General features: G+C 44.8%; 1 protein-coding gene across 2 annotated transcripts in view; it reads right to left on the bottom strand.

Moving 5' to 3' along the window:
• The window catches only part of UNC13B (unc-13 homolog B), a 197,173-nt gene that overhangs the window by 53,066 nt on the left and 117,152 nt on the right, over nt 1–26,955 (bottom strand). Inside the window, exon 1 of one of the 2 annotated variants that reach the window (XM_065907909.1) lies at nt 811–3,067. The exons of the other annotated variant lie outside the window; for it this stretch is intronic. Within the exon in view, the coding sequence (XP_065763981.1) occupies nt 811–3,067 (2,257 nt within the window). Of the gene's footprint in view, nt 1–810; nt 3,068–26,955 lie in introns of those variants that run through there. 2 annotated transcript variants of the gene reach the window in all.

The raw sequence follows: 26,955 nt of genomic DNA, 5'->3' as shown, positions 1-26,955 counted from the left end.
CTTTGGATAAATTTATTATATTTTTGATTGGGAGAAGTAATTTTAAAGCTACATGTCATCTCCATGCTGCCCAGAAAAGACTTTTCCCAATTCTTGTAGCCAAAAACCATTCCACTGTCTAAATGTTAGGTAAGCAGCCTTTAACTGGAGATGTAACAAAGGGAACGTGACGGGGGGGAGCAGAGTCAGGCTCTTGGGCAGGGTCAGCGCTGCAAGAAGTTTCTGGACAGCTCCGAGGTAGAACTAAGGTTCTGTCCTGTCAACTCCAGTACGGGAAGAAGACAGGTAAGGGTAAGGGAAATTCCCACAGTGGTCCACAAGGTGGAGAAGCCCCATCAGCTGCTGGAGAAATGGCAATCTCATCTCAGCAAGAAGCTCACGGAGAATGATTTTGAAATGCAACACAGGACTGCATCAGCATCTTAGCTCCTATGAGAAACACGCCTCCTTCCCTCGTCCCTGCCTCCTACCCCACACCCACTTTACATCAGGATAGCCTAAAGTTCTGCAGCTATAAACTATTTTTGCCCAAGTGCTCTTCCTCTTCTGAAAAGGTACTTTCTAAAGCTCCTGCCAATAAACTGGAAGCTCCCTATGGACAGGAACTCTTTTTTCTGTCACTTTTCAATTCTGTCACTCCAATTCCCACAGGATCAACTTACAAATCTACATCCCAGTAATTGAGACTGATTGAAGATGTGAACCTCCCCCATCACCCTGTGAAGCTCACCACCAAGCCAGATCTCATGCTGGCCTGATGCAGGACACACCCAGCCAGCTGCAAACCCATTCACCAGAGACTTGAAATACCTGGGTGCATGTCTTCTATTGAGAGATGGTCTGTCTTCTGTACCAGCTCGTGTATAAGTTTTTTCTGCCTCAGTCTTTTCTCTCTTAGAACATCTTTAAAATTGCTGATGCATCTGTTGAGGTAGATGGTCTCCGTGCACACCTGTTCTAGGCTTAGTCTGCCCTGTTTGGGAGATTCAGGCCTGGAACAAGTTTCACTTCCCAGACACGGAGCCAGAGCAAACCCTGGCGATGAATATGCAAGAGGCAAGTTACTGGAAGCCGGAGAGGAGTTGCTGGGATCCTGAGAGGTCTGGTCTCCCTGGGCAGAGATGCCCACTCCACCAGATACCACGCTGAGTATGCTCTCACTCCCCTGACTCCCGGGGCTCCCCAGTGAGAAATCCTGAGCACCCCCTGAACTCACTGTGCCGAGAAGTCTATCACTGTTCTCGGACTGGGAGCCACTCTCAATGCTTTCAAGGTCCTCAGGGGTGATGGACCCACTGTTCTCCAGCTTCTGAAACACTCCCTGCAAAGCTGAACGAAAGTGGTCAATCGCTCGGCCCAGTTTACTCGTGTAAAACTTGATTTCTACATCTTCGTCCTCCTGCGAGTCACCCAGGTGAGAGGACTTTTCCAAGACATCTTTGAGGACCTGAGCGGCATGCTCCTCCTCTTCATTCAAGTCAATATGAACCATGTCATTCAAAGTCTCGGGCCCAATGCTGATTTCCTCCATCAGGCTGTCACAGCTCAGAGTTGCAAACCTTCTGGACTTGTCTGTCAAGAGGTCCTCTAGCTGCTTTGAGCTCAGAATATCCAACCCAGCTTCACAGGCCAGGAGTTGGTCCTCTGCCTTCAGCAACCCAGACAGTGAAAGGCAACTGCCGGTCTCACTTTTGTCACTGCGGTTGTTTTCTGGTTTTGCTGCTTTAGGTCCCAGGTTACACTGTTTGAAAACCTGTGATTTCTCAGAATCCTCCTCTTTCGAGATTAACACTAGGGAAGGTTCCTCACACTGAAGGAGGGTGGACAAAGAAGCCTCTCTTCCTGTCAATTCATTGCAGGAGCCCCTGAGAACTTGGGGGTTTCCTGATGTTCCTCTGACTTCACCCCCTGGCTTAGACTCATTGCTTGGCTTTGCCAAATCATTCTTGGGTGGGAAGCAAAGGCCTTGCTGTTCAGGGGTCTGGGGTTCTCTATGTTGATTCTGAGCCCTCATCTGATGTGCTCCTGTTATTGGTCCTCTGTCCCCTGTTTCCACCTGAAAAACTGGCTTATCCAGGTGTAAAGAATTCAAATTGCGATGCTGGAGTTGTTGTTCCAAAGATGGGGGATTCTTAGAGCATGGTGGCTGGCTTGGCTCTTCTCTGGTGGCGATCCGGACCCCTAAACTCTGCAAGAGGATGGATTTCTGCAATATGAGGTCCCGATGCTCTAGATGGGCAAGCTTCACAACAGTAGGCCTGGGAGCTGGGCTTCTGCCAGCTCGGTAAGCCTCTTTAATGAACCTATTGCACTGCATGCCGTTAACACACATGTGCTTGGCCAGGAAGTTGTGAGCCAGCTCCATGGTATCTTCCCCATCTTGCTCAGGAAGTCCATACAGATACAGAATGGCTTCCTCGCTGGGTCTGTCCACATGGGGTTCCTGGGCCTTTCCCCCCACACACCCTTTGGCCAGGGAACTGCTGCTCACATGCAAGCCTTCTATTTCACTCAGAACTGAGTCTACACAGCTAGAGACCTCATCCACTGAACCTCGGACTTGGCTCAAGTGCTGCCGCAACTCAGCAATCTCAGTTTGGAGACGGCTGATACCCTGCAGCTCTCTGATGATATAGTCCACCACATCTCCCAAAGGTTCCTGCTGTTCATGGCGACAGCCTTGGCCAAGGCCTCTGGACAAGAGGGGCTTGGCTTGATCCCTCTCTGAGGGCTCTGGACAGCTTGTGGTGATGCTGGCAGATGAGAGGTCCTGAGAGGCAGACCCTGGAACACAGGCTGTGGAGCCCAGAGGAAGCTGGCCACTGGCCTGCTGCCCGAAGCTGCAAGGCTGGGCCAGGCCCCCGTCTGTATCCCCACCAACAGCAGAGGCTACAGGCCCACAGCGAGGGGGCAGGAAGCTGTCCCCTGGCAAGGTTCCGGCGGGGCCTGAGGGCTTGCTCTTGATGTCACACACAGCCTCTGCCTTAGCTTTATCTGGGGAAAGCCTGGGGGAGGGTCCCAAGGTGACCATGATTTCTTCCTCTGACTCTTGCAACAATCGCTTCATTTTCTCCCTCAGGGTCTGAGGGATTCTCAGGCTTGCTCCTCTTGCTTCTGGTCAGGATGGCTAATAGAGATTGTGTTAGAAGGCAATACCCTGACCTGCTCTTTTCCGTCTATTTTCAGCAATTATTGATGGCTGATGCCTGGGGCTTGGCCCACAGTGATGCCTGGAGTGGTCCCATGTGTGGTTCAAACCTGGCACATGTCCCTGGATCCTGGTTTGACTTTTACCCTGCAGCTAGCGAAAAAGGAAAATAGTGTGCCTGGATCAGAGGCAGCATGGTAATATGAATCAAGCCGTCAAGCAGGAATAAGAACATTACCTTCTAAGGCTCTAGGAGTCAACAGTGACCTGCCTCCCAAGGCTAGCCTTAAAGGTTGCAGGCAGTCACTTCTCTCTCTCTCCTTGGCTTCCCATCAGTTTTGATGTAAAATCAGATCAAGCCCTTGTGTTGTGAGCAAGGGCTGATGCCAAAGGCATCAGGATTGAAACACTCCTGGGAAACAGGTGGGATGAACTCGACAGAGACTGAACCTTTACAAATTCAACATGAGGCTCAGCAACGAACACACAGATGTTTAACCACCAAAGCTCAAATCACACACACAGTAACAGACAAGGCATGGAATGTTTCTTTTTCTTCCCCTCCAGTTTGTTGTTCCAGTGAAGACTCAGCTACATAAAGGTCTGCTCCTGCCTGTGCTTATAGCAGGAAGTGTTTTCCCTCTGTTTAGTGACAGCAACTCTTCACTTGCAGAAAGGACCATGACAAGAAAGCGATTTCCTAGCTATCTATTGCTGGAGTAACAGAGCGCTACTGGAACCCTCTGAATGGCCTGGAGAGAACAACACATGTGACCGGTGGGGAGTTGGTTACATTGGAGAGGGTTCCAGGGTGTTCTGCTCTTCTCCAAAAAGGTGAAAAAAGACCTGCCACCAGTCTTGCCCCTAAATACTAAGCTACCAGTGATTGTGACTTACAGAGATGCCTGTTACCTTCTGGGGGGTGGAGGGGTGGGAATCCATTCCCTTTTTACTGGAAAAATGCAGAATGGAGGGAAGGAGCAGAGGGGAAAGGACAAAGGGTGAAATAGAGAGCCCAGGAGTGCATGGGACCGCCAGTCCTCTCTGGCTCTGCCGGGTCAGCTGGGGATGGGTCAGATAGGTTGGTGGGAGACACGCTACCCTTCCTGTTCTTCAACTGGAGACGGTTTCTCTATTTTCTAGATTTGACCTAGATTTATATATCTTCTGACACCCCTGCCTCCTTCTAACTCAAGTGAACCCTAAAAAGTGAAAACTGGCTGTGAAGGACACAAGCTGACTGCTCCCACAGCGATCATTGGTGGGGAAGACCACCGACTACAATCTGTGGGTCTGAAAATGAAAAGCACTGGACTTCTCCAGACTAAGGAGAACCAGAAGAACAAGTCCCAAGACTTGAAATAAAGATGAAGCTGACCTCTTTTACTGGAAATAACTAGGCCAAGGATCAAGAGACTAGATTAATTTCCTTTTCATTTCTTCCCTTCTTCTCTCTAGCTCATGTAAAAACTCTTACTTCATCAAGGAATTCTTCATTTAAGAACTCTAACCATCCTGTGAGGCATCGGAGAGGCCTAATTACTGCTTTTTAAGCATTACTGCTTTACTTCAATGTTTCAAGGGGTCAGGATCAGCCATACCCGTAATGTGGTCAACTCAATCTAGGCTCGGTGTGTGTGTATGTGTGTGTGTGTGAGAGAGAGAGAGAGAGACAGATACACAGACAGACAGACAGTACATGCACATTCAGAACTCCTGAGTCTCGGATCTAGAGATCCAGTTGCCTAGACACCAAAGCCCCCAATTCCAGGAATGACTCAAATTCTTACTTCTCTCCTTCCAAAAGAACAAAATCTACATTTCCAAAGCCACCCCTCTTTTCTCCCTAAGGTGCAAGGTCTAGGTACCCTGATTTGGTCTCGGTACCCAGTATTAGCTTTAAATCATGTCCCCAGCCTGATGGACTAGAGCTGGCCATTTGCTTTTCAAGCTCTTCTCAAAGGAGAAAGACTGTTTACTAAACCAAGTTGGAAGCTCTGAGTATGAGCCACAATCAAGTGGTACTAGGCTGAACACCCCCAGAGAGTAAGTTTGAGTCTTGCTTCACCAGTGACCTTGGATTAAACACCTCTCCTCTCTGTCCCTTAGTTTCCTTATCTGTAAAGTGGGGGAGGTCACCACGGAGATGTTATAAAATGAGAGACTGCTAACTGGTAACCTGTACAGCACCAGAGCACAGTTATTATTACTGACACGGCAAGACCCTGCGACAAAGAAGCAGGGAAACCAGCGTCTAAGCCTAGCGTGCAGTTGCCTAAATGGTATGATTTGAGCGAACCATGACTTCTATCCCAGCCCCAGACCCCTAGCTTTCCCAGTGTCTTCTAACGGTCTGCAGCAAGGCCTGGATGACAACCGTTACACTGTCCCTCTGTCAGTCTTTCTTCTAGAAGTTTTCTTTTGAAGGTAAGAAAAGGGAAGAGCAAAATATTCACTTCCAACATTTCATTCAGGTGACAGGATGCTTGCCACCGTCCCTCAGGCAGCCTGAAAGCACGAGGAAGGGGAAAAACAGCTACATGGGCCAAGTCTTCCTTTCTAATGCTAGCGAGGCCCAGAACCCACTGCCAGGCCCTCCCCAGCTGGCCCCACTCCGGTCTAGAGGAGGCAGCTGTCCAGAAACAACACTGAAGCTGACTGTCCTGCTATTGCTTCAGCGCAGGCCAGGTTAACTTTGGGCCAATCTGCTTCTGCCCATCAGATCAGTATTCCAGGTGGGCCTGGCCTAACTTCCTGGACAGTCTCGCCAGGTCTGAGAGTGCAGGGCCTACACCACAGGCTGGCCAGCCACACAGGGGACCAATGGCACAGCTGCTGCCATCCAGAGCCCTTTCCTGTGGCATCCTGAAGGTCTAAAGGCGGAGCAGCCTGCTTTCCTATTTAAAATACATCAGCGACAAACAGGAAATTTCCAGCTAGAGCTCCCAGAGCAGCTCCTCCTGGGCTCCAACAAAGAAGCTTGTGTTCATACTAAACAAACAAAACCCTCTAAACCTTCTTCTGAATTGGTAGCCGCAGCTCCCAGATGAACTCTGAACTTAAGAATCACCTCCTAGGGACCTGGGTTCTGTAAAGGCACCAAAGCCACTCAGTCGTCCACCTATTGAGGTTTGGAAACAGGGGACAGAGCTCACTGTGATGCCCAGAGGATTAGCCAGTCACTCTGCCCAGAACGCCACAGGATACCAGGAGACAGGATGGGCTGAAAGGGCAACCAGAAGAGCCAGGATGTCCGGCTCAAGACCACCTCCTTCTTCAGCCTTTCTTTGCTACTGCTGTCCACAGGAATGGGGTAACCAGGGCCAATGTGTGAGTAAAACAGTTGATCTCTAAATCAATTCAATCAATGTTCCAGGCACTAAACTATGAGCTAGGAATAGAAGACACAGTTCCTGGTCTCTAATATATTAAAGTTTGGAAACAAAGTTAGGCATATAAACTATCACAAAGTGATACACGTTATAATAGAAGTTGTAATAGAAAAGCGAGCACCTAATTCCAGCGTGGGGAATGGGAAGTTGATGGGAAGTCCAGCAAAAGCAGGACAGGGAAGGCCACCAAGAAGTAACACTTGGGGGGAAAAAAGAATACTTGAACTGGAAACGCTGGGCTGGAAGAAGCACAAGCTGGAATCAAGATTGTTGGGAGAAATATCAATAACCTCAGATATGCAGATGACACCACCCTTATGGCAGAAAGTGAAGAAGAACTAAAGAGCCTCTTGATGAAAGTGAAAGAGGAGAGTGAAAAAGTTGGCTTAAAGCTCAACATTCAGAAAACTAAGATCATGGCATCTGGTCCCATCACTTCATGGGAAATAGATGGGGAAACAGTGGACACGGTGGCTGACTTTATTTTTCTGGGCTCCAAAATCACTGCAGATGGTGACTGCAACCATGAAATTAAAAGATGCTTACTTCTTGGAAGGAAAGTTATAACCAACCCAGACAGCATATTAAAAAGCAGAGACATTACTTTGTCAACAAAGGTCCGTCTAGTCAAGGCTATTGTTTTTCCAGTGGTCATGTATGGATGTGAGAGTTGGACTGTGAAGAAAGCTGAGCGCCAAAGAACTGATGCTTTTGAATTGTGGTGTTGGAGAAAACTCTTGAGATTCCGTTGGACTGCAAGAAGATCCAACCAGTCCATCCTAAAGGAAATCAGTCCTGAATGTTCATTGGAAGAACTGATTCTAAAGCTGAAACTCCAATACTTTGGCCACCTGATGCGAAGAACTGACTCATTGGAAAAGACCCTGAAGCTGGGAAAGACTGAGGGCGGGAGGAGAAGGGGACGATAGCGGATGAGATGGTTGGATGGCATCATCGACTCAATGGACATGGGTTTGGGTGGACTCCGGAAGTTGGTGATGGACAGGGAGGCCTGGCGTGCTGTGGTTCATGGGGTCGCAAAGAGTCAGACACGACTGAGCGACTGAACTGAACTGAACTGGAAAGGCATAAGGAGGCCTCGGGGCCCGAGCAGCTCCAAGTCAGCCTTCTAGTTTCCTTCGAGGTACACAGTGGTGCCATGCTGCCCTATCCACCTGAGTCAACTCTCCAAGTTTCATACGTACACCCTTGAAAATGACCATCTCTTTCTGCAGTGTTTTCCTAAGGAATGCCTAAGGCTACAAAGAATAAGGTGGCCCTTTCAGGGAATACTTGCTTTTGAAAAGGGAACATACCAAAACAAAATGAATTAATCAAAAGGAACAAAGTTTCAATGATGGAAAGCTGAGAACTATGTCAGAGAGGAGACCCTTATATCACACTGCATCAGCACCAGCCTGCCAAAAAGAGTCAAGAGGAAAAAAGCTCTCGGCTTTCTGAAATGCCTGGTTCTTTCATCTCTCTCTGCCTTATCAAATAAATGTCATTAGGAATGTGAGTATTCCTTGTAAAATTGCTTCTGACCCAAAGCTTGGCTTGGAGGAAACAGCGGGGAGACCCCTGGGAATGGGCCGGGGCTCTTTGTACCGATATCAAGCAGCCTCTCATTTTGTGAGAAACAAGCACAGAAGGCAGAAAGCCAAGAGCTCTGAGTCTCCTACCTACCTCCCCCATATCACTCGCGGAAGTCAGATCATTCCTGGGCCATTTACCAATAATGCTCTATGGCTAACATGGTGGGAAATGAATTTCTAGCCCAAGGCAGATAAGGGTACTCTTATGATGTTAATCTGTGAGACGTTATCAATGCTCACAGAGAATCCTGTCAGACACAATGATCAGAGTCATAAGGTACAAAGGCTGAGATTAGCCAAAGGGAATGAAGAATGCTCCTCAAATTCATAGCAAGGTCCCTGAGTTTGAACAAATTCTGGGAGGTGATGGAGGACAGGGAAACCTGGCAGACTGCAGTCCATGGGGTTGCCAAGAGTCCAGCGTGACTTAGCGACTAAACAACAACAGCAAAGGGCCCTGGACTGTAGTTGCCAGCCCTCGTCGCCCGTCTCAGGAGGACCTCCATTTATTGGCCAGAAGCTGGACATGGTAACGGAAAGAAAACTTCAAGCACTGCATCCAAGAAAAGAGACAGACCCTCAGGGGCTGTACAGTAGCGCGGAAAAGCATGCTGCCTTCTGCGGGCTGGGACATCAAGACCCCAGAGTGAAGACTGAATGGCGGTCAGGAGAGCTGGGTATTCTGTGCCCTTCCCAGGGTTCCCTGTCAGCAGGACCAGGGTTTATCACACCAAAGAGTCTCACAATCCGTAAAACAAATACATGTGTACCTAGACTCGGATGCTCATGACAAAGACTCTTTGCTTGTGTTTTAATCCCTAATGCCGAGCACAGGGCATTACTATGCCAAGCATAAAGCCCAGCACACAGTGAGAACTCAGTGCCCTGGAAGGAATAAGTAAGTGATGGCAGAGATGATTTAGAATCCAAGTGTTCTGCTTTCTAGTCCATTTCTGTTCCCATAAAAACATACTTACTTTGAGTTCTAAATTTTCTTATAGATTGATGGCTTACAATTCCTTTCCAGTGTAAAACTAAGCTGGAAACTTCTCCCCAAATATACTGGCTCACAATTTGGGGGGGGCACTCACTCAGGACAAATAAAGAGAGTACTGGCAGCACCAGCTTCGGCCAGACCGTCAGTTAGCTGGTATCTCTCCAGAATACAAGACTGGAAGAGACAAACCCTGTGTGTCCTCCCTAGGGTTGCCGTCAAGGGGCTTCCATGTGCCCTCTAGCTGGAAGAGCTGCATTCATCCTTGTGCTGATGGTGGGTCTAGAACCGCACTGTTCAACAGAAATAGAATGTGAGCCACATATATAATTTTAAACATTTCTAGCAGCTGCATAAATAAAAAGAAATAGGTAAAATTAATTTTAATGTATTTGATTTCACCCATTATCCAAGGTATTATTCTTTCAACACAAAATCAATCTAAAAATATCATCATTTATAGGCATTCTGTTTTTCATACTGAGTCCTTGAACTCTGGTATGGATCTTCCATTTACAGCACATCTCAGTTTAAACCAGCCACTCTTCAAGCACTCAACAACCACATGTGGCTGGTGGTTACTACATTGAATAGCATAGTTTTAGAAGGTTAGGGTGCGGGACGCTCTGGAGAACCTTTAAAACCTGGCAGTGGATGCTGACTGCCAAGAAGAGACTGTCATCTCAGGGGCAGTAGAATGTTCTGTTCTTTCACTCTCCCTTTAACGTGCTCACTCGGATCCTAGCTCCAAGCAGCATATTTTCATTTGGTGACAGGCTAGATTCTCCCCAAGGCTACAAAGAACAAAGGCCCAAACCTGCAGGGAATGAGACCTTTTCTCTCTCAACCTGACTCTTTCTAGAGACCGTGCAGCTCCATGTAGCTTAGGTCCAATACTATGGGCAAACCTACAAGAAGAATACGGTAACTTCAACAGAAGCTACACCTTCGCAGGGAAGACTGAGAGACCTCTCACAGACAAGAGCGTGGTCTCCATGCAGCTGGGCCAAAGGTGTGCAATCCTACACAACTCACACTAGAGGGGAACACGGCAGGAGTAAAGCTGTTTAAAATTTTACAGTTTACAAGCTTCCCATTTTATCATCACAACAATTCTATGAGGTAAGAGGTAAGAGTTACTCTTCTGATTTCATAAACGAGGAAAATAAAGTTCAGAGAGCTTAAATGCCTTGACCAAGGTCACTGAGTGAGCTGGGATTTTAAACAGGGGCTTCAATCTACAAAGTCAGTGCTTGTTTCATTTCACAAGCATGACACAAGTGGACATGTTATCTGTTACCCATGTGTGTCCACATTTAAATCTGAGAAAACTCAAGACGACTTTTGTATATGTAGAGTAAAAACACAAGGATGAATTAATACTCACATTAGACAGAAGCACAGTATAGACATTTAAACACACTCTCACACGTTGGAAAAATGGAAAGGTTTCTGAATATACATAGCCATATACAAGAATAGGAAGGTTACGTAGGTATATGCATACATGTATGAGATAAAAGAACATACATACGCATGCACGTGAAAGATGACTTGTGTATATTTATGTAAAATGAATGAATGAGTTGTCTATGTGTGTGTGTATATATATATATATATATATATATATATATGTAATACATAAGAGAGGAACGGACTGGTTATTTATAAACATATGAACATACCAAGAGAGAGATACAGATTCTTCGTATACAGGTGTGCACATATACAAAAGGGCGGATGGTATTTACATACATACAGGAGAGTTTCAGGGAGGAATGGACAGTCAGGTTATCAGCATATAAACACATGCACGTGAAGACTCTACCCTCTGTGCTGAATATGCTGTTTTTCCCTCCTTGTAATGACCCCCACCAGCAAGTTGGCTCATGCAGTTATGTAATTAAAGTAGCTGCTCCATATTCCACCCACAAATGCTTTGCTTTTGTCCCTGCTTCTCATTCAGAGTCAGTCATACACTCAACACCACTTACCTTGCTGCTGCAATCAAAATAAGAGTTAAAGAAATGAAAAGGGGTGGGGGAACACACATGAGAACCACAAATTCTCAAGTTTTAGAATTTGAGTGCTGTCTCTAAAGGGAAACCCATTCAGAAGCACTCCTTGGTTTGACAGAGAAGCCACAGGGTGAACTCTGTAAGCCACAGCACAGCAGCTTGCCCACCCGACAAACAGAGAGCTGAGGAGCAATTATTCCCGGCGGCACCCAGCTGGCTGGCTCCTTGGTGCAAAGTTGAAGATAGGAACAATACCCCGGCAGAGAAATTCCCTCAGTGACGGGCTGGGCAGGAGTCTTGCTGGCTGCAAATCTAGGAATCCAGTCTGGTCCACGCCTCTCTGCTGAGGGGGAGTACTGATGACCGGCCCGCTGAAGGTTATAGCTGCAAACTTTGACTGGACGTGGAATTCTAACTCAGCCGATTCCGGGCTTTGAGACAGAGACAGAAAGCAGGGCAGCTCCTGCTCCTGCTGCCGCTCCTCCTCCTCTCCAGCTGCTTCCTGCCTGCAACCGCCCAGAGGGCACCAGCCCTCCTCGCACGCTCCTGGCGCACACACCCCCTTCCCAGCACACTCACGCACACAGAGCTCACCAGCAAGCTCGCTCACACACCCTCCGTCCGTGTCTCTCCGTCTCCCTAAATGTAGATCTTACTCTGCCCCTCCCCCACTTCTCCCCCCACCTCTTCTCCCCCTCCCTTCTTTTCCTCTGCCTATCCACCTCGTTCATGTCTGGGCTAGAGGATAGAGAGAGACAGAAGACAGCCCTGTGCTCGGAGGAGATCCCAGCCTCACAGGAAAGACAGAAGACAGCGAAAACAGTCAGAGCACGGTACAAAAGGAGCCTTCCCTTCTACTGAGACAAGCTCTAGGTTTTTTTGTTTGCTTGCTTTCCAGTTTTGGTTTTCTATGTATATAATCTGCTGTCTGCATTTGGCAAAGCTGGAGAATAAGCAAAGTCCCAAGGGCAGTTAACATCAAACACCACCACGTTCCCAAAGTGGGTACCTAGTCTAGTTCTTCCTGAACAGCCACAGCGAAAGAACCAACCAGAAAACAAGAACTCCCTGAGGCTATGCCAAAGCAGTGATGAGACAGAAGCGGAGAAACAGGGTGGGCTGAGGAACGCCCCCTATACTGCAGGAGTCAGGACCACAGATTGTTCTGGAATCCAGAATCAGGAACTAACTAACCTAAGTTAGGAACTAACTAACCTAAAGTGGAAAAGACCCTGATGTTGGGAAAGACTGAAGGCAGGAGGAGAAGGGGGCGACAGAGGATGAGATGGTTGGATGGCACCACTGACTCAAAGGACATGAGTTTGAGCAAGTACCGGGAGATGGTGAAGGACAGGGAGCCTGGCATGCTGCAGTCTATGGGGTCGCAAAGAGTCGGACATGACTGAGTGACTGAAGAATAAACCTAAAGTAACATCATGTTGATCTAAAGTGCATAAGCTTCAGGACCCTGGTCTCACAGTCCCAAATTTCCGGGACCTCTGCCAGTGGCAGCCTCACCTCCCTGAGAGACTTGCTAGTCAGGTGGTTCTCACATGGCTTTAATTCCAAATAATTCAACAATTCTAGTGGAATTATCAGGAAATTCCAGTTAAATTTCATCAGCAAATTATCCTTATCTTCAAAGAGCACTCAAGTTGTTCACTGCAACACAATGCCAAGCATAATCCAGGGACCCTTGAAGCCCTGGAGCATCAATGACAAAAATGTGAAACACATGATATCTGTTTCTACTCTGCAACCACAGGACAGGAAAAACTCTGTTTGAGCCCAGAGAACCTCAGAATTCTTCTCATAATAGTGCTCCAGTCAGCCAGTAACAATCCAGTGAAGCCATTCCTATTCTACCTCCTCTAAGCCTAATCTAATAAAATAATCCCCCTCCTCCTTAGGCTAACAGAAGGTGGGCAGATTGGATTCACCCATCATGCCCAAACCAGGCTTTCAAACCTTCCTACTTCTGCTGCCCTGCAACATTCCTCATGACCGTGCACAACAAAATGAGGCCCTGCTGGCCAGGAAGCAGGCAGTCTATGGGGGCCACCTTGGAACCTGTCATTACAGAACAGCAGCCCTACACGGCAGATAAAACAAGCTTTTAAATTAAGAATGATTTCCTCGGCTTATCCAAGATCCTGAGGAGAAAGCGTTGAAGCCAGAGCCAACATTTGCCTCCCTACTGCCTTCTTCCAATAATACTGCTTCCCCCTCAACCAGGGAAAAAAATTTAGATTTCCAGAGACACTACACAACCCATTTCTTAACCATCCACCTCATTATGCAGCCAACACTGACAGCAAAGCAAATACCTCCTAACCCAGTTGGGAGCTGGCTGGATGACAGAAGAGATAAGGGCTGACAGTGCAACCATAACCACATCTAAATACAGAAAGGAAAAAAAAACCTTGAAAACTGTCAAATTTCAGTGGAAGTCATGGCAAATTTACTGTGGAGCTCCTCATATGTCAGCCAGGAGAAAGAGGTAAAGGGTTTATTAACACAAGAAATATAGGGAAGACTAACGAAATTGGAATTCCCTCCCCCAGATCTGTAACCACTCCTAAAGAGGTCAGAGTGGTGGCTGTCGTGACCAGATTTGGGTCTGAGCTTCCTACACTCAAGAGAATATCAAACTCTCAAGACTGAGAAAGACCCTCAGAAGTAGGACACCGCCCATAGAACCTACCTCATCCTAGCACATCCACCAGGGGCTAGGACCTCCAGAGCCTGTAACTGAGGTTGATGTGTCCATCTTGTCTATATGCCTATGCAAACACATTCAGCTCATCTTCTAAGAAGTTTGAGTTTTCCAGAAAAACAAAGACTCAGACAAGAGAAAATGTGTTTAGGACATGAGGCGTAACAAATCTGCTATCTCTAGTTCTAGTCTTCATGACAGCGCTCATGTGGCTGTGTCGATAAACTACTTTTGTATCCTTCCTCCTTCTCAAGGCTCAGCAAAAGAAACAAGGGGCATAAGTGGGACAGTGGTAAACAGCGGTCACTGTAAACTCAGTAAAAAAGCGTGCTCCATTCAACAGAGCCCAGAGAGCACCAGACATCATGTGACCAAAGGACCATCAGACCTCCTCGACGAACGAGTCTTTCGTATGCCCAGTTGCTCAGCTGTGTCTGACTCTGCAATCCTTTGGACTGCAGCCAGCCAGGCTCCTCTGTTCATGAGATCCTCCAGGCAAGAATACTGGAATGGGTTGCCATTTTCTCCTCCAGGGGATCTTCCCGACCCAGGGACCAAACCCACATCTCCTGTGTCTACTGCATTGGCAGGCAGACTCTACCACTGAGCCACCTGGGAAGCCCCTTTTGGGATAGACAAAATTTGTTTCCTGAGCCATGGGAGCAAACTGCAGCCCCCTTGTCACCGTGGATCTCTTTCTTGGGAATCCTGGGCAGGCCGAAAAGGATAGGAGTGCCTTGGGAGGTAAGAGCTAGTACAAGCATCCACCTTAGCTGGGCAGCTTTCTCAAAGCAGGGCTGTTCAAGAACCAGCTGGACAGAATTAGGAAAACAGATTGGGTTAAGAAGGAAAATGCATTTATCCCGAAGCTGTGAAATGCTCTGAACAGACATTCTCAAGGTCTGGTTCCCAATTTAAATCTTTGCAGGGATCTTCGCCTAGAGACAGATGAGTCAAGATGGAAATTCAACATGAGACACTGACACTCACGCAGAGTTGTGGGAAGGTTCAGAGCTGCAGGAGCTCTAAAGGGGAACCAAATGGGTGGGTTAGTCAGAGGACCACCTGGCGCACAAAACTTGTCTTCAGCTAACGCATCTGAGGGCTGTCGCACAAAGACAGGGACGGGCTCACCAATCGCAGCTCTCTCCTCTCACACAAACCAATCCACATCTCTTTGGGGCTAGATACAATTGGCTCAGAAGCAAAGGATGTGCCTGCTCCAAACCTGGCCTGCCTTTCCAGATGTCACTACCAGAGAATGGCTGGGTCAGAACCAACACGTGCCTGCCTTTTCTTCCAGTGTTAACAATCACATCCACAGGGTGCAAAGGATAGGTTGACCCAAGCCTGACTTATGCAGGAATAAGCTTTTGATGCTTCTTTCTCTACCACTAAGTAAAGCCAGGAGCAACACGAAGAGGCTGGTATATGGTCAGACAACCCGGATCTGTTTCATGAGGAAAACATTTTGTTCTGGTGGCAAAGTGTCTTTTTCCCCTGTCCTCTATAAACTACTCAGAAATTACATGCAGCAGAGAATGATGGGTGACGGGAGGTGGTTCTCCTTCTTCCCACAGGAACATGCGCCCTAGAGGAGGGAGCAACCTGGCAGAGACACACTCACTTTACTGATGTGCTAAGACATAGCTGCTGTGCAGTCTAAATCAGACTTGACAAGCTGCAAGGCAGGCCTAAGGAGTCACAAACTGCTGACAAATTTCAGTTCTATAATCAGGTCAAGCCCTGATTAGCAAAATTTTAAAGAGCTGATAAACTCTTCAGGATTGTCCAGCTAAACAGGTTTCCAGTCTAGACTTCCAAAGCGTGTGGTCCTATTTTCACTCCGGGAACTAATGATCAAAAATATACACAAAATATACACAGCAAAGCTGTGTACATGTTTACCACCTTCTTAAATAAACTTAGTAAGAATCACAGTTCCCAGGTGAGGGCTCCTTAGGATTAAGGTTGGTGCTGACCTATATATCTGATTATATATTTCCTGGTCCAGTTCATAAAGTGAACTGGTCCTGCCTTAGTCTCTGTACCCCAAAGGAGCCAAGGGTCCATATGCTGAGAATTCTCTAGTGGGAACCCAAAATTTGAAATGTCAGGGGGAAGTAAATCTCTAGCACTATGTTCTGACTGGCTAATATTGATCAAACATCCCCTTCAGTTCTTTGCGGCTTGTTCTGAGATCTACCTGAGTGAATCCAATTCTAGAAAATGCTCTTGGTGTAGGCTCCAAGCTCTTCAGAATATGGCCCTGGCCAACAAACAAATCTCAAGTGTCTTGGGCCTCAATGAAGGGACTCCCAAAAAAGGAGATGTTTTCCCTGTATGATTTTCTATATATTTAAATATATTTGGTTTGAGGCACTGAGCTATAGGAAACTAGCTAATGCTCAAAGAAGGAAGAGAAAACTTAAGGGATACCTACATTATTAGCTGGGGATCTCTGAGAGATTACTAGGGATGCATGGGGGAGAAAGGGCTTCCCCGGTGGCTCAGACAGTAAACAATCTGCCTGCAAGTTAGGAGAGCCAGGTTTGGTCCCTGGGTCAGAAAGAGCCCCTAGAGAAGGAGGGGGGTGGTCCCCACTCTTTTTGCCTGGAAAATTCCACGAACGGAGGAGCCTGGTGGGCTACAGTCCATGGGGTCACAAAGAGTTGGACACGACTGAGTGACTCACACACACACACACACACACAGAAGAAAAGGAAGTACTCAAAGAGGTAAAGCAGAAGAGAGGAAGCACTGGATTTAACCTGAAAGCAGGGAATGCCCAAGGGGAACCCTGTTGGTGGTGCAGGCATTGGAACTCTATGCTGACAGCTCACCCATAGAAATCACACCCCGAAACAACCTCTCTGCTCAGACACAAAATCTTTAAAATCCCTATATTCTAATTCTCTATCCAATGACAGAATCTCTTTGTAAAATCCTTTATTCCCCTATCTTAAGTCACAAAGTCTAATCAGTTTTACCTTCCTACCTATAAAATTGTCCCTTTTTCTGCAACCCATAGTCTATGCATCATTATCTCTCACTCAAGTTGCTTTAAAATATCCATCCTCCCTAGTCTCTCTTCCTCCAGAGTCACCTCCCTTTCACTCCTCCTTACTCCTAATCCATTCCTGACAATTTGTTAGAGGGATAGCGCTAAAATGTAGATAGATTTTTGTCACTCATTTTCTTAAAATCCTTCTGTGACTGCTCTCAGGAAAAAGTCCATGCTCACTCCTTGGCATATTATCAAAGTTCTTTCATGACCTGTCCATGTCTAGAGGAATCTAAAGTATCCTAATTCCCTAAGTTTGGTTAAACCAAACTCCTTACACTCACTGAATGTGCCATCCCGTCCTTTGTTCTTTCCATATGACACTGTCTAGAGTGCTATCTGAGAGTAAAAACCAGTATGCTGAGGATGCTAAAAACCTTATAAGCGCTTGTCAGAAAACAAGACTTGGAGCCCAAACAGCAAAAACTACTTTGGGGTCTTGTTATGGGTTGAACTGTGTTTTTCAAAATCCACGTGTTGAAGTCCTCATCCTCAGTACCTCAGCGTGCAACCTTGTTTGGAGACAGCATCTTTAGAGATGCAATCAAGTTAACGTAAGGTCATTAAGGCGAGCTCTATCCAACACGACTGGTCTCTTTATAAAAAAGGAGTCCGGACATAAAGATATACATAAAGAAAAAATAGGATCATGAAGAGACACAGGGAGAAGTCGACTACCTACAGACCAAGGAAGAAGACTGGAATAGATCCTTCCCTCACTCGGAAGGCGCTAACCCGCGTCACAGCTTGATTTTGGACTTCCAGCCTCCAGAACTGTGAGACAATAAACTTCTGCTGTATAAGCCACCCAGTATGTGATCCTTTGTTATGGCAGCCCTAACAGACTGGTACAGTCTCTTTGAACATTAGGGGTTGCCAAGAGTCAGACACAACTTAGCGACTGAACTGAACTGAATACAATTTCACCAAAATAAATAAATAGTAGAATGAATACTTACTAGGTACCTGGGTATAATACCAGGCATGATGAAGAGATACAACCCGTGCCCTTAGGGAGCTCATAAGCTAACACAGGAAATGCTATGCTACATAGCACTGCTACACATAGCCATATTCTGAGGAGTGTTAGCGCTTGTGCTTGGAAGACTGAGAGTGCCATTTACTGATGAAGCACATACATGAAGGGAGGTTGAGGAGAAAGAAAAACAATGAGTACAGTTTGAACATACTGCATCAGGTGCCTATGAAATTTCTGGTGACAATATCACAGGCACCTTGTCATGAGTCTGGAGTTCATGAAAGAGGACTGAAGTAGATAAAGAAATCTGGGATTTGTTAGTGCATGGGTGAGATTGTCTAGAGAAGAGCATGAGATGGAAAACAGAACCCTGGAAATCACCAAGTTTTAAGGGGCAAGCAGAGAAAAATAAATGCTGAAAGGGAAGCAAAGATGGAACTGTCAGAAATAAGAAAAGGACTTCAAGGGACAGATATGGCAAAAGTCAAGAAGAGCATTCTGGGTAGAAACCAGTCAACAGCTTTTGTCTCACCTGTCATAAGAAATGCTCTAGGGTGTTGGTTCTCATCTAGAATGCCCTTCCTAATTTGTCATCTTTGGCTATTTATGTCTGAATGTCCTTAGGTGTGGACCAAATAAACACATTTTCCTAGCATGCCTGAAGATGACAACCAACAAAGGGAAGCAGACACCCACAGAACTGGCAAAGATTATTTGCCACAACTCACCTCTTCCCTTTGGCTTGAAGATGTCTTATTTTATACATTATGACTGTACTTCAGGATATGCCTGCTTTGGAATGGTGGTAAATCTCAGCTGCATTGTTTTTGGAAAGAAGACAACTTGTCACGTACAAGGAGTCATGGATCTCCTTAATGACTTGCTTAAGGAAGCAAATTATCCCTTGGTTTCTATCTTTCTAAGCTCATTATTTTATTTCTTGGCTATTTCTTGATATTTAATAGCAATTGTTGATTTAGCCCCCTCTGGGAATTCCTCTGACAAGACTTCTCTGACCAACTTAACTCAAAGGGATTACTCCTTATTTTAGTCTTACGGCAATTATTTTGTTATAAACTGTTTTATTCCTTTTGAACTAATTACCTATGATCTTGCAATACCACTTCATACTTTTAAGCAATCTTCCCACAAAACTTTGCTGAGTGCCTAAGTAATCAAAAGCTATAGGGATAATTCATTTCTGACCTCAAGTATGATCTAGGAAAGGAGTTAAGCCTCCATATGTACAAGGAAAATGCTGGTAGAAAGCAGAAGTAACAAGAAAATAAGTGGCCAGGAATAGGATCTCTGAATCTCTGAACTCTTTCCTTTTTTAACCTATATGGACTGGGCCCTCAAGGCATATTAAAGAGAGAAGACACTCCAGGTGAACACTGGAGCGGGTAGCCCCTGCCTCCTCCAGGGGATCTTCCCAACCCAGGGATCGAACCCAGGTCTCCTGCACTGTAGGCAGATTTTTACTGTCTGAGACACCAGCGAAGCCCACTCCACATGGAAATTCACTCAATTCCTAAGACTGCTGACTCGAACTCTTGCAAGGCCTTCTAACTTATATCAGGCTGCGCCGTAAAGACATCGCGAATAGAAGAACAATTCCAACGACAAGTCAAGCAGTCTGCAACTTGACCCTTTGCTCCTGGGTCCATATCCTTGACTAGACATCTGAATTTCTCCCTGTGCAGGAGGAAGTACTAAAAAAAAAAAAAAAAACAAAAACAAAATCAAAGGCCCAAATCAGTTTTCTTCACCTGACTTTTCATGCCCCAATTTATTTCCAACTGAAGAGCTCCTGCCTCCAGCATTACAATTGGAGTGTCTATTCTTTGGGCCTAGAATGAGAGGGCAGCCTTTGGCAATGTCTAAAGGTTAATGTGAGGGACTAATATGTATCATAAAAGACACAGGTGAAATGTATAAGAATTTATAAGAGTAAATATTTCCATTTTTCACAGTGTTGGTTTGGATGAAAATCAGGGAAGGCTCCGTGAAAGAGGCAAAACTGAAGAGAAGAAAAGGCATTCAAGGCAGAGGATATAGGATAAGCAAAGATATGAAAAGGACAAAAAGGAAGGTGTGATGTTGGAAAGGAAGGAAAAGTAACATATACTAAATGTTAACAACATGCCAGTTCCTACCCTACATGTATTATCTTATTTAATCCATATTTATTCATGGAGGCAAATATTATCCAATTCAGAAATGAGAAAACTAAGTATATAAGAGACTGGGCAACTTGCCTAAGGTTACACAGTCAGTAAGTGGTGGAGCCATACTTCAAATTCAGGATCTTGCTGATTCTAAGGCTCAGTTTCTTCCAACTGTATATGTCCTCTGGATTAACAAAGGTTAGAAAAGTAGGTTGGACCAATTCATGGTGGCTATGGATGTCAAGCTAACAAGTTGAGATTATACTTTAACTATCAACGGAAAGAAAAACTAATGCTTTTTAAGAAAAAAAAATTTCATTCATTCATTCACTTGTTCACTCAGTCACGTATCTGTTAAGACTTGCCAGATCCCAGACATCAGGGATATAAAGTTTAAAAGATACAGTCTCTATTTTGTATTTTCATGCTCTTTTCACCTAGCTTTTATTTAAATTTTTTATTGAATTGTAACATACATACTGAAAAGTATACCAATGTAAACAGAATTCAGATCAAGGACAGAACATCATCAGAATTTCAGAAGCCCCACTGCACTTGTATCTAGTTACTACCTACCCTTTTACACAAAAATAATCACCATCCTGAAATCTGACACCACGGATTACTTTAGCCTGTTTCTGAATTTAATACAAAAGGAGTCACATAGTAGACAGACACTCTTTTAAGAAATACATAATCTTGGGGTCAAACGCTCACACAATTCCAGGACAGTATGATAAACACCAAAATTGACTGTATATAAAATGCTACAGAAAGAGAGAAAAATGAGTGTCTAATTCTAACTGGAGACTTTCAGGAAGGCTTCAAAGGATGTGACATTTAAGTTGAACCCTAAGCACAAGTGGTAGCCATGACTAGTGCTCTTTTTCAGAAAGATAAGTCTGGTGGTGGAATACACAACAGATTCCAAGAAAAATAAATAACAGCAAGAAAACAACTGGAAGACTAATACCATAGTCTGAGCAGTAAAGAGAACCTGAATGCAGAGAGGAACAGAGAGAAGACTGATAAAAGATATCACAGAGAGAAAAAGAGCAAGATCTGGCAAATGATCTAATGTGGGAGGTAAGAGAGAAGGAAGAATGACACCGTAATTTTGAGTGGGTGAACTAGCAAAATGATAGTGATGTTAATACAAACAGAGAACAAAGGAAGAGGAACGGGCCCAAAACGGAAGCTTCAAACTTTGAGAAATCGTGGTGACAACAGCAGTAGGTAACTAGACATGAAGGATAGAACCTAAGGAAAAAAGGGAGGTGAGAGGTATATACTCGGGAATCATCTGCTTGAAAGGCTTGCTGGGAGTCCACTGGCTGCCTAGCATGGAAGCCAGCATCCAGCACAGTACTGGCCATTGAGCAGTTCAATTAGTGTATATCAACTAATGACTGGATGAGAGGCTGAGGAGATGCAGATCTGAGATTAAGAGATGCCTGAGGAGGACAGTGCAGAAAGAAGAGCCAAGAGACAGACAGGAAAGGAGGCAAGCAAGGTCAGAAAGAACTAGAAGAACCCAAGAAAATAGGAAGCTACAAGTAAGGGGTTTCAAAAGTTACTATGGAATGCACAAAGTAGAGACTGAAGTATCTGCCCAAAAAAAGTGCATAAATATTTAACTTAATGACTGATATTTCTATCTACTCTCTGGCCTACAAGCTCCTAATAATAAGGAGACGCTGGGAACTTCTCTGGTGGTTTAGCGCTTGAGAAGCCACATGCTGCGGGGCAACTAAAGCCCACATGCCCCAGCTACTGAGGCTGTGTGCGGCAACGCAAGACTCAGAGCAGCCAAACTTTTTTAAAAAATTCTTTTAAAAAGAAAATATCATACAAATAGCCCCAACAGTACCCAGCTGTACCCACTTTTTAGCTGGCTTGATTTTTTTTAATGGAATAACTATATTAGCTGCTTCCTTTTAAATAACTTTTGCAGAAGAATTCTCTCTTACAGAGCAAGAATTCCTTCCCAGACAGAATCAAATGCTCCCAATCGCTGGATAGTCACATAACCAGCAAGAGTCAGAGAAAGCAGGAGAAAGCTAGAAGGGCTACTCTGTTACTTATTCCATACACATTTACAAAGTACTTCTCTTTGTTGACACTATGTCCAGAAAATACCACCAGCAGGAGCGAAGGCCTGCTGCCAGAACCTGACACCCTCCTCTGACTCTAGGTGGGCTAATGATATGACAGCATTCCTCAGAAATGTTCTAACATACTCCTCAGAAACCGGAGCCAAACTCCACCCTTTGAAACAAGGCGTTTCAAATCCCAGTCCGATGTGATGTCTTATAATTCTCAAGGTTCAGTCACAGCTTAGAATGAAATCTAAGGTTTACAGAAGAACAATCACTGATAACCACCCAGATCCAGGACATAAATGGGTCCAGAACATTTCAGAGAAATGTTAAGCATCTCCCCTGACAAGTACAGAAAAACAGCTCTTGGAAAGTGTTTCCACAGTGCCCAGGATAGCCTTTGGCCTGCTCTCCCAGGCTCCTCAGGGTAAAGCACTCCACAGATGTTTTTCCTTGCAGGTCCCAGAGAAGCACCATATATAGACAGCCTCATCTGAGAGATCCGCATAGCAAATTATCCCAGGAACACCGCACCATCTGTAGTCTAGAGCCCTGTAAGAGCCTGAAATCCTCGGGACTGGCTCCATGCCACTTCAACCATCGGAAGCAGCTTCACCGGGTTCCCATTTGGCAGCAGAGCCTCCGGCTGTGCTCCCCAACACCTCTGGTGGGTCGCTTAAGGCCTAGGCCAGGGAGGTCACGAGAAAGCCCTGACAACACTTCAGTAATCAGAACCCCACTGATGACCCAGGCAATCGTGTATAAAACTCTGCCCTCAAAAATGCATTTTTCTATGATCTCACCAAAACTGTGAGAGGGGACAGTTATTATTCCTAATTTTACAGCTAAGGAGACTAAGAAATACGAAGTACTTTGTTCAAATTCTCCCAGATTTTGGGACTAAGTTACTGCAAGGACCCAGCTCTTTGTATTTCTAGTTGAGTCCTAAGTTTTATTAGCAATAGGGATAAGAGTAAACAAATACAAAAGGCACAGGGTGTCATGCATTGGTCTGCATGCAGCAGCCTAGAGAGCATATTTCCCACAGCTAGACCATGGGAAATAAAAGACTCACTGATGCTTCTGAGCCATCTTCTTCTGCCTTCTGCCTAAGTTTTTGTCTGCTAGGGTTGCCATAACATACTACTACAAACTGGGTGGCTTAAGGAACAGAAATTAATTCTTACAGTTCTGGAGGCTAGGGGTCCAAGATCAAGGTGTCAGCAAGGCTAGTTCCTCCTGAGGACTCTCTCCTTGGCTTACGTAGATGGCCATCTTCTGTCTGTCTTCACAAGACCTTCCTTCTGTGTATGTGTGTGTCCTAATCTCTGCTTACAAGGATACCAGTCAGATTTCAGTAGGGCCCATCCAAAGTACTCAGTTTATTGTAATTCCTCTTCAAAGGCCCTATCACTAAATACAATCACATTCTAAGAAGCTGGGTATTACAACTTCAACATAGGAACCAGGGAGTGGAGGGCAATTCAGCCCATAACAGGTAGAAGAGGTAAAAGCAGAGCTTTTAGGAATTTAAAATTAAAATTCACCAGGAATTTAAAAGGCAAGGGAATAAAGGCTACAATCTAGAACCAAAATCCAAGCACCCTGGTGTTTTCCTTTCCTGTATCGAGAGTCTTTGGACTAGAGTAGAAGCAACATTCTAATTCTTGGCTTTAGAGAAAAAGAATTAAGCCAATCTCAGCTTTCATCCCTGCTCTGGCCTGCTGCCTACCTGACATGGAGTACATGAGCAGAAGGACCATTTGAGTCCTTTCTGGATATTTCTGCTCAGTTCAGTGCAGATGGGAGTAGAAGAGGTAGAGGGCTTTTCTCTATGTATAAAAGAATACATAACAGCTTAATTTCTTAAGGATGTCATTACTATTACCCACTCAGCTTCATCTCTGGAACTTCCCTCTGCCTAGTTTTTACCAAAGCAGTTAAATTACAAAGACTGAGCTAGATTTGTATATTAAAAGGACAGAACAGGAGGTGCTGAGACTATCAGGCTGAAGCAAGACCTGGCAGCTCAAGGGCATGCTTTTATTACTAACCAACTGGGCAAGTTTCTTCCACACCCTGTAAAAGCAAACAACATCTTACTGCTTCAGAGGCTCCAGTGATATTGCCAATTTCCTCACAGACATTTAAGAAGTGAGCAGAGAGAAAATTTAGAAAAGGGAGACTGAAGAGACATAAGAGAAGATGAACACTGGAGATGGTTTCTTAGATGTAAAAACAAGAAGGAGTGTGGAGGCATGTCAAATACTGCAGTGAGTCCAAAAAGATAAAGACTTGAAAACAACCACAGGATAAGGTAGCAATGGACCTTCACAAACACAGTTTTAATGAACCGACAATGAAATTATCTGGGAAAAACTTTCCTCAAGTGTATGCCTTGGAAAATAATTCCTACAGGATGCTTTTCCAAATCAGTTTCACAGTTTAAAAAGTTTAATGCTCTACATTTCCCCCCTCTTGAAGAATCACAACAAACCTAAATATATTCAAGATTCTGAGAAGTCCTGTGATAAAGCCATCTGTTTATGTTACACTCTATTGGAATTCAGTGTTTTCCAAATGTTTTTGACCATAAAACTCTTTATCACATGATAATCTACTAACATTTCTAGAAAATGGAGTCCTATGAAACATACTTTGGAAAACAGGTTCTAAGATGACAGTGGTAGATACTAGTATTAAGAAGGCTCTGGAGTTAAATAGGTCTAGATTCAAATCTGGTTCTAACTCTTACCACACAGGAGATCCTGCACAAGTTTCTTTCTAAACCTCGGTTTCTTAATCTACAAAACTGGCCTAATAACATAAGCCTAATTCATAGAATTATTGTAGGGATTCACTTGGATAATGCCTGAAAAGCACTTAAAATAAGTCTTCAATAATGATTACTATGATAATGATAAGGACAAGGACTATGGAAAGTCATTGAAATCAGAAGGAAAACTGTGATGCACACACTAAAGTTTTCAATGACTGAATGGGGAGTTATGCAAGAGTTGAGGTCTAATTTCAACAGGGAAGGCAGGTGTGAGAATGGCTTATGTAAGGATCTAACAATGGCCTTGAAGTGGCAGAGAAAGCCAGAGAAAACCAAACCTCATGCCTGATCCAGTAAAGCCTGGGGCATTTTCAAAAAGGCACAGTCTCCACACAAAATGGCTTTAATGAACTGTCAGGTTTAAGCCAGTAAAGAATGTATCCGTACTGGTCTCAGATATCAGGTAAGGACTCTACAGTTTTCCAAAGGACAGACAGAGCCTGGAGGGCTCATGTCTAAGAGAGGTCTCTCTAATTTGTGAAGTGCTAGTAGGGCCTGTTCTTAGGTAGGGCTTACAAGTTTGAAGTGTGTGCTAAAAGTTGAGGTTTACTACAGGATTTGTGTTGCAACATTGTGGAAGTAGCAAAATATCAGAAACAACCATCTAATTGAGATCCATCAACAGAGAAGAGAGTACACAAACTGTAATATATCCACAGAAAACAATACTATGCAGCTATTTTTAAAATGCAGTAGCTCTTTATGACAGGGAAAAATCTTCAAGACGCAACAGTAAATGAATAAAAAGTGAAGGACAATGTACACAACACACACAGACGCAAGCTTATAAATGCAGTTTACTTCCAGACTGATTCATAAGACACAGGCAACAAAGAGATGGGGGAGATGGGAACGAGAGGCCTGGAAGTCTGAAGCAGGAGGAAAACTTTACATTATACGTATCCTTTTCATATAACTTTACATATATTTATTACTTATTCAAGCCATTCTTTAGTTTTTTGTTTTATTTTTTTTAGTGTTACAATAGACATTGTTAGGGAGAAAGCTAAGAGATTTTGAGAAAAAGGAAGGATAACTGTGGTCTCCAAGAGGGCAAAAAGCTGAGGTAATAAAAGTTAAGACAGGCCGACATGACCAGAGCAAAATCCCCGGAGTTTAAAATTACAGAAAAAGTGCTTTCCTTGTGCAACTAAGCCTAAGACATGGGGTCCTCAAAGGCCCTCCCTGGACCCTCACTATCTTCTGAAGAGGAGTTAATTTTTTAGAGCTTCACAGCAGCCCAAGGTGCATGTCTCTGCTGGGGAGAAGTCACAGTCAAAAGAGAACTTTGCAGGAGACAGTTTGTTCTGTCTTCATGATCTTTCTTGAGAAAATGTTGATTCATCCCTCAAGCTAACTAGCTGCAATCTCGGACCTCCTGGGATGGCTCCATTTAAACATGAGCCTTCTTATCTATTTGCTCAGTTCCATCTCTGCTACTGACTCCCCTCCATCAGCTTTCTTTAGCAACCTAAGAACTTCTGTCAAGTCGTCTTCATGGCCTACCTCCATGCCATCTCCTTCAAAGTCCCTTCCACCTGGAACACCCACCCACCTGCTGCCACCGCAGTCTCTGTTTCTAGAGCTAAAAAGTCTCACCTCCTCCCCCAGATTTTTCTGCAGCTAAGCCAAATAAGGTACAGAATCACATCCATTCCACCCACACTACCAACATTACTGCCTCAACAGCATTAGCAATGTCAAACACTCATTAAATACATATGGCCAGGTACTCAGCCAGCCCAGATACAGAGATGACCTACATGACCTCTTCCTTAAGCTGCTGACAGTCTTACAGGAACGGCATAACGGTAGCTCGGTCCATACGGCAGTTACCCAAAGTCTACTAAATGCACTACCAGCTAAAGAAGTGTAAAAGATCTATAAACTTACGGGAAATACTCAAATCACAAGTAATCAAAAAGCGCAAATTAAAACAGTGA

Source organism: Muntiacus reevesi, chromosome 17 (genome assembly GCF_963930625.1).
Source record: "Muntiacus reevesi chromosome 17, mMunRee1.1, whole genome shotgun sequence".
NCBI lineage: Eukaryota > Metazoa > Chordata > Mammalia > Artiodactyla > Cervidae > Muntiacus > Muntiacus reevesi.
Note: the sequence above shows the minus strand (reverse complement) of the source record. Positions and strands in the feature narration are given on the sequence as shown.